Below are 8,396 nucleotides of genomic sequence, written 5' to 3'. Positions count from 1 at the left end.
AAAAAAAGGATTTTTTTGGTGTGGTTGTTTGGTTTTGGTTGTCGTGGTTTTTGTTTGTTGTTGGTTTGGTTTTTGTTTTTTTTTTAAAAAGCCCAGCCTGATTCCTTAAAAAAAAAAAACCACAAGAAATGGGATCCACCCCAAAAAGGAGCTGAGAAGTTCTGCACTGAAAGGGCTCACCCCGAATCAGGGAGCAACCACCTCGTGCCAACACCAGAATAGAAGGAAAAACCCATTAATATTTATTTATTCTCTTCCTGGAAGACCTGTTTTTGAGGTCAGGTGGAGGTGGGAATGTCAGTGATCCCTTTTTCCTGGAAAAAAATGGGATTTCGCCAGTCCAGGTATCAAAAATCCCCTCCCTGTCCCAAATTTTCCCCTTCCCCCAAGCAGGAGTGTTCATGTATAATATGAGTTTAAAAAACACACAAAAAAATTCAAAAAATGGTGCTATTCTTGTAAAACAAGTCTGTATTTTTTAACATCCGTTGGTATAAAAGGAAAAAAAATCTAAAAAAAAAACTTTTGGTGGAAAGTAAAAGTTGAGTTGGTTTTTCTTTTCGGGTGTGTTTGCAGCAATTAAAATCTTTCCCCCCCATTTCAACTATTGTAAAATTGCTTAGGTTAGGAAAAAATCCCTTTTAAATCCTCAGTTTGGGTTAAAACTGCAAATTTTTTTGGTTGAGATACTTCAAACTAAGGGGGAAAAGGGGAAGAAATAAATTCCAAAAAAGCCAAAGAAGGGAAAATTTTGAAAGTGAAAATTTTGAAGTGGAAAATCTTGGAAAAGCAAGAGGTTTAATTGTGGAACTCTTGTCCCATAATTAGGATGGGGACAATCCTGATGTCACCAGGGCAGGGGGTGGCTGTCCCCTCCTCCCCACGGATTTTATCCTATTTTTTACCTGCAAAAGCTCAATTTTGGGCTGTTTTGCAGCACTGGAAGTGGGAGACTCCGTGGCCCTCACCTCTTGTCCTGCCATAAAAAATCCCGTATGGAAATTCCTCTCCTCCCCAGACTGTTCATTAGAGGGGAAAAGCTCAGAAATGGGATTTTTTTTAATGATCTTGAAGAAAATCAGCCCAGTGACCCCGAAGAGCCCCAAACCTGCTTGGATTTCACATGCAGGAGGCCCCAGGCAGCTCCTAAGTGAGGAATTCCTGAGTTTCATCCCAATTCTTTTGGGTCAAATCTCCTCTTTTTGCCTCTGAGGATGGCAAAACTTTGCTTGGAGAAATTATAACTGGAAAAGATTTTAAGAAACAACTTTTAAAAAGCCATTTTGGGGCACAATTTATGTTTTAAACCTTCCCCAGCCTTGAGCACAGCAGCTGCCAACTGTGGCCAAGCACCAAAACACTGGCAGGGGACATTAATTAAGGAGGATTGGGGGATTAAAGAGGATTTTCCACCTAAAAGTGCCCTTTAAAAGGCTCTCCTAATGATGAGGGCTCTGCACAAAGGATTTCGGGTCAAACCTTTCCCCTCCTGGCTCAGCCAAGCAGCAAATTTGGGGGTCCCTGCTGTGGGCAGCCCCCCTTCCCCCCCAAAAAAAATCCTCCAGGATTCTTGGAAAAGTGGGATAGGGCTGGGGGTAAAGAGGGGGAAAGGGAATGTGGGGAGAGCCACAAAAAATCAGGATTGAACCCAGCCAGGAGGGGAAGAAAATGGAGGAAAAGCTAAGTTTGGGATTTCTTCTTTTTCCTTAAAAAAATGAAAGGAAAACTCAGCGGGAATTGGGGGATTTGTGGGAGAAGTTTGGGGTCACCAGGGAAGGAGGTTGGGATTGGGATTCTGGGCACTGGTCCCAGCTGGGAATGGGCACCTGGTTGAGTTTTTTTCCCCCAGAAATCCTGGGAAAAGCTGTGAAAATTGGGATTTTTCAGCCTGGAGAAGGGAAGACCTTTCAGGAGAGCTGGGAATGGATTTGGGACAAGGGACAGGACACAGGGAGTGGCTTCCCACTGGAATTTGGAGGTTTAGGTGGGATTTTGGGAAGGAATTCCTCCCTGTGAGGGCGGGGAGGCCCCGGGATGGAATTCCCAGAGGATTCCCCATCCCTGGGATGGTGAGAGGTGAAATGGGATGAGCTTTAGGGTCCCTCCCAACCCATTCTGGGATTCCACGGAAACCCATCAGCAAAACAAGGATTTTTGGGAAAAAAACCACCAAAGGAACAACCCCAACAGAGCATTGGATTTAGGACAAATCCAGAGCTTTTCCTTAAAAAGAAACGAGGGACAGCACACTGAAAGATCCAAATCAGGTTTAATGAATAATTCAGCCCTAAAAACGCTGATTCCTGGGGCAGGAATCTCTCATTGGAAAAGGGAGCAAAGTGTGGATTTTATGTCACTGTCACCCAAAAATCAGGGGATTTTTCCACTGAGGAAGGATTCCCTCACCTGTGGCTGTGCCTGGCTCTCGAATCCCATGGGAAACGAGGGCTGAAATTCCAGCAGAAACCTCCCAAAAAGGGGCAAAATGCCAAAGGGCTGCGGGGGCCGAGCTGCCAGCTGGATTTTCCTCAGGATAGCAGCCGGCAGGAATGTCCAGCTCCCGGCAGGGAGGCCTTGGAATCCCAGCCTCCCACAGAACCCCCTCAAATCCCTGCTGATTTGGGAAGTGGAGCACAAAAAGCAGCCAATTCCCAGATCTCAAACCCCAGGGAAGAGCCTCTGGATGCCAGACGGGTCAGAGCCACGGGAGAAAAGGAGGAAAAAGCTCATTCCGAAGATTTGGGTTCCTCTGCCTCCTTCCAGGGTGTGACAGAGGCACATTCCCAGTGGGAATTGTCCCTTTTTGAGGTCCTGAGGTGCTGCCACCACTCAAGAACAAGAAAATAAATTTATTTACCCTGAAAAAAAAAATAAATTCATTTCCCCCAAAACACCCTGACAGTGCCCAGCTTCCAAAACAGGTGCAAACCACTGGAAACCTTCGGGATTTCAGCCCCTAATTCAGGAGGGAAAGCTCCAGACTCCTTCCCAAAAAGGAAGGGAAGGAACAACCCCCAGCAGGGCTCCAAAAGGCCCCAGAGCTGCCAGGTTTGTCCCTGCAGAGCCACTCACGGTCCCTCTGCTGCCAGTCTGAGGTGGCTTCAGGCCCCTCTGTGCCCCCGGGCGCCGTCAGGGTGCCCCTCGTGCCAGGGGGAGCAGCGGGGCCGTGGAGTTGGAGCTGCAGTCCAGGTAGTGGAAGGTCTCCAGAGAGCTCTGGGTGCTGTGGCCAATGTAGGAGAGCTTCACCGAGGTCCTGGCAGGACAAAGGAACAACCCAGCAGGTCGGTATTCATCACACAATTCCTCTTTTCCCAAAAGAAACCCCCCAAATTCCTGAGGGTTTTGGTGAAAAAGTGGGAATTGCAGCACCTGGAGGGAGTTGTGTGCTCTAGCCCATGTTTCACACTCCTGGGCTGGATTAAAACCTGGCCCTGAGGAGGATTTGGGGTGAATTTGGGGGAAATCCAAGCAGGATTTTCTCCCTGGAGCCCAAACCCGTGGCTGCAATTCCCTTGGGATTCAGGAACCCCAGAACAGAATCTTTGAGGTGGGAAAAGAGGCCCAAGAACCCAAAGCAGGAGCAGCACCTACCTCATGAGGATCACGATGTTGTGGACCTTCACCTTGGGCAAAGTGCAGAAAAAACTGGAAAAGATCAAGGAAATCAGTCAGCAGGGGGGAAAACTTGAGGAATTTGGGGTTTTTTGGCAGCTCCTGCTGGTATTTTTCACTTTGGTGTTAACAAAACCATCTCACAGCAGCTCAAGAAAATTCCTGGCAAAGTAATTGAGCAGGAAAAGTGAGTGATTTCCAGATTAATTTCCCAAATTTTAATCAAAGTGGCTTCAACCCTCTCTGCCCCCCAGGTATCTACAAGGAGCAGTAAATCCTTACTACACATAGGACAGGGATCCACCCAGCTCTGCCTTCACAGTGAAATTCACCTGGAACAGAGCAAAAAAAACCAGATTTCAGTGCAATTTGATCACCCTTCAACCCCATTTTTGGAAGGAGTGGACAGAGCAAAAGCTGCTGTGGCCACCGGACACTGAAATCCCAAGGTGCAGCTCCCAGAACTCCCAGTCAGTACCAGTTTGTCCCTCAGGGGCTGGATGCTGGAGACGTTGGTGAGCTGCTGGCTGCCCACCACAGTGTTCATGTACTGCACCTGGCTGCTCAGGCTGCTCACTGCCACCGAGTAGAAGTTGGAATTCCTGATCCTCAGGGTGGCCTGGAGGGGACAAAAACAACCCTGACCTTGCTGGCTCATTCCCCTGCTGATTTATTTTCCCAAATCCATGGAAAATTTACCGTGATGGCCAGGAGGACAGCAGAGTTTTTCCTGTCAAACCACACCTGGACCACCTTAATGCCATCATCATCCACCAGGACTGAGTGGGGGAAGAGGAAGAAAACGCCCAGGCCAGACAGCAGCAGGCAGAGCAGCACTGAGAGCAGGACATAGAGTTTCCTGGGAAAAAAACAGGGAATTCTTGACCTCCTCTGCAAGATTCGGATCCTAAAAAACCTAAAAAATCCCACCTCATATTTGGTTTCATTGGAAGAGGCACCCAAGAGCTGCTCTCACATTTTTAACATCAGAAATGCTCAAAATCCTCCCTTTTTACACATTTGGAGTTGGGTAATGAGCAACCAAAGCAGCATTTTGGGGTTTTTTTGGAGTTGCTCCCAAAACTCCAGCATGGGGATGGAAGGTGGGAGTGGGATCGTTGTGCCCACAGTGGAAATATTTAAAATCATGCTTTAAATCCTGTTTTTTGGGGTGAAAACAACCCCTAAATGCAGCAATAAGTGATTTAAGAGCTCCTCTCTTACGTTCTCTGAGGACGAAGCCGTTGGTCACTGTAGGGGATCAGAGCCACCAACTCGTTCACCTGCTCTGGGAGGCAAAATGGGAACAACACATAAAAAAAAGTGACCTTTTTTTGCTGTTTAAAGCTGGTTTTTGGGATGTTTAGGCCCCAGAGGAGCAGCCACCTGTGGGGATGCGGCCAGTGCCTTGGCAGGTGGGACAGGTGACACTGTCCTGGCCCGTGAATTCCATGTAGGGAATCTTGGCCACGTCCTCCACGGGCTCCTGGCTGTCCGATAAATCCTCATCCTCCTCATCCTCAGCCTTCCTCTGGCTCGAGGCAGCGCTGGCAGCAGACAGGGACAGCACAGAGCCCATGGTGGCGGCTGATGGGGACAGTTCTGTCACCTGCGAGAGGTGGCACGAGCAGCTCAGGGGAGTTAAAGGGGTTTTGGAGCCATTTCTAAGCTCCGGGCCCCTCTCAGGGGTCCCAAACCCACCACAAAGTGTCCCCATCCCCAAGGGGCTTCCCTGGAGAAAGGGACGCCTTGATGGGGTTCGTCTCCAGCCCCTCCCCTCCACTGAGAGCAGCATCTCCTCAGGCGGCCTCCACCCCAAAAAACAGGTCCCAGGCTTGTCCACAACCCCTCAGAACCACCCCCAAAGCCCCTGAGACCCCACGAGAGGAATAGGCCCCGCTATGGACCCCCCAGACCCCCACCTCAGAGACGCCCCCTCATCCTCAGCGACCCTCTCCCCTCAAGAAACCCCCTTTTAAGACCCCCTCCCCTCAGAAACTCCCTCCCTCAGAGACCCCATCCCTCACAGACCCCCTTCCTCACAAACCTCCTCCTTTGGAGACCCCCCCCCGCCCCCACGGACCCCTTGCCGCAAGGATCCCTTCCCTCAGCGCCCTCCGGCAGGGGGCGCCACGTTCCCGCCACGAGCGCGCGCCCCGGGCTCGGCACGGCCGCAGCCCCGCCCCCCGATCCCGCGCGCAGCCGCCGTCGCCGTAGCAACGGCGCCAGCTGGAGGTGGGCGTGGCCTCGCCATCGCCCCGCCCAATGGCCCTCAGCGGCGGTGGGCGTGGTTACCCAGACCACGCCTCCCTTATGCGGTGTTACGTCATAAGGGTGGGCGGGGTCGGTGAGCCACGCCCCGTCGTTCTCCTAAAGCGCACGCGCCAATCCCCGGGGGTGGAGCGGGTGACCACGCCCTTCATTTGCATGTGATGGGCGTGGTCAGAGCCGCGCACGCGTAGAACCCACGCGTTGTTTCCGGTGGGCGTGGCAGGGCGTGGCAGGGCGCGGCGTGACGCAATCGCGCGTGCGCACAGAGGGGGCGCCCCGGCCGGAGCGCGCATGCGTGGGGGGTGGGGTGGGACCAGTACGGAGCCCACACCCCCCAGTTTGGAGAGCCGTGTCCCAGTAGGGATCCCCTCACAGCAGCACAGACTGGTGAGAGCCCTCCCAGTACGGAGCGGTCCCACACCAGTCTGAGGGCTCCACTCCCAGTAAGGAGCAGTCCCACACCAGTTTGAAGGCGTCTGTCCCAGTAAGGACTAGTCCCACCCGTCCCGGTTCAGCCCAGCATCACCGCCAGCACCTCTCAATTTTTTGGGAAAAATCCCCCCCCCTCAGCCTTTCCTTCCTCTCCCGCTCCCGGGCCCATTTTCCTTCAATAAATTCGCTCCCGTGAGATTTTTTCCGACGGGAAAACCGATGGAAAATTAAATTCCTCCCTCTCCCCATCATCAAAACCCAAACCATCAAAATAAAATTCACGGAAAAACATTAAACTATTTGTGAGCTCCAGAGGCACCTCCTGCCCGGCCGCGGGAGCTGTATCCCAAGGAAATTTTATGGATCATTTCTCCTCTCCTTCCCAGGAGCGAAATTCCAGGCGGGGAGGAGAATTCCTGGCTCTCTTTCCTTCCCCTGGCTCATTCCTGCGCCTTCCCGGGGGTTGTGGCATCCCGGGAAAAGGAGCATGGAGAGGGATTGGGAAAGGGAGAATCCCTGCCAATCCCTTGGGATGAGCTCAACCCTGCAGAGAATTCCCACAGCAGGGAGAGAACCCAAAATTCCCCCCCAGCCTCCACTCGGCTCCTGTCGCGTCTTGGGTTTAATCCCATTTTTTTCCCCCAGTTTTTTCTGCCCCCAAATCCAGGTGAAATGGGCGGAAAGGGGGGGAAAGCCCCTTTTGCAGCCGCCAGGTGGGATTGTGAAAGCATTTCTCGGGAAATCTCCGCTCCCCTGGGATGGGGGGAGTCCGAATCCGTCCTGGGAGGGGCTCCGGGATGAGAGATCACTGCTACACGCGAAATATCGGATTTGGACTTTTTTCCCCGCTTTTCCGTGCATCCCTCAGGGATTTCTGAGCCCTGGAACGGGATCATGGAATCGCGGGACTTTTTGGGAGGGACTTTCGAGCTCATCCAGCCCCGTTTGTCCCACACCTGCCGCTCTCCCGGGTGGCTCCAAGCCCCGTCCAGGGACAATTCCAGGGGTGAGAATGACGATCCTTAAGGTCCCTTCCCACCCCAAACCATTCCACGATGATCTGGGGAGGTCTCGTAATTCCCAATTCCTGCCGCTCCACATCCCTGAGCCCTCATCCTCCTCTCCCAGCCCCGCCGATCCCTTTTTCCAGGCTGGAGCAGCACAAAAACTGCGGCTCCGGCTCACAGCTCTCGGAATTTCCGTGCAGGAATTAAATCCTCCCGAATCCCTGCACATCCCTGGCTGTCCCAGGGATGCGGAACAGAGCCGGGATTTGGCCAAACCCTTCCTTTGGATTGAGGGTGGAAGAGCAGCAGGAAATCGGGAGAAAGGCAGGGAATTCAAACCTTCATCGGCCACAAACTTTCCCCAGAGCTCGGGGGGCACAAATTCCCGGTGGGACAGAGGTGGGAATGGCGGCAAATTCTTATGGAAAAGGTGTCACGCTGCTCTGGGCGCGGCCGGGTCAGTGGGGAAAAGCCTTGGGAGATTTTGGGACATTTTTTGGGCATGGAAAGAGCTGCGATCCCAGAAACGCCGGGATGGGGATGAGCAGCTTCCACCACTCCGCACCCTCCCGAAATCCTTCCGCGCCACGAAATTGCCTCTGATGAGCTCCCATTTCTTCCCAGACGTTGTTTTCCCCTCAACAGTCTCATTAAATCAATTTAAAGGCGATTTCGAAGCGTTTTCCCCACGCAAATCGCGGCGGCTGAACCCGGTGCCCGCGGCTGCGGGGGCTCCTCTGCACCGCGGGCTCGTTTGCTCTCGGGATTTTGGGTTTAGGGGACATCCAATAAACCCTGGGAGCAGCAGGAGCGGTTTTCTGGGAGCCTTTCTCGCTGCTCTGTTCGGTGTTGCGGGTGGCTGCATTCCGGAGGCGAGGGGGGGGGGGCGGGGGGAGGGCGAGAAAAGGATGAGGATGGAAATTTGGAAAGTGGAAAATTGCCGAATATGCCGATTTTTTTAGACTGGGGTGCAGCGTGCCCAGACTGGGCTGAACTGGCTCTGCCGAAATCCCCACATTCCAAGACCCCAATAATGGGATTTTGGGTGGTCAGGGTTGGTTCTTGCTTTGTCCC

At 52.7% G+C, this 8,396-nt stretch overlaps 1 protein-coding gene across 1 annotated transcript; it reads right to left on the bottom strand.

Moving 5' to 3' along the window:
• Positions 1 to 3,129: 3,129 nt before the first annotated feature.
• Positions 3,130 to 5,191, bottom strand: TMEM106C (transmembrane protein 106C; the record flags this gene model as incomplete). The annotated part of the gene is made up of 7 exons (XM_082299081.1): positions 3,130 to 3,253; positions 3,592 to 3,645; positions 3,895 to 3,944; positions 4,091 to 4,231; positions 4,312 to 4,471; positions 4,837 to 4,900; positions 4,999 to 5,191. 7 exons carry the CDS (start codon positions 5,189 to 5,191, stop codon positions 3,130 to 3,132), a joined length of 786 nt encoding a protein of 261 aa, XP_082155207.1.
• Between the last annotated feature and the right edge of the window lie 3,205 nt (positions 5,192 to 8,396).

The sequence above is a fragment of the Coloeus monedula genome, assembly GCF_965178545.1.
Source record: "Coloeus monedula genome assembly, chromosome: 30".
Taxonomy (NCBI): Eukaryota; Metazoa; Chordata; class Aves; order Passeriformes; family Corvidae; genus Coloeus; species Coloeus monedula.
This window is presented reverse-complemented; position numbering and strand designations above follow the sequence as displayed.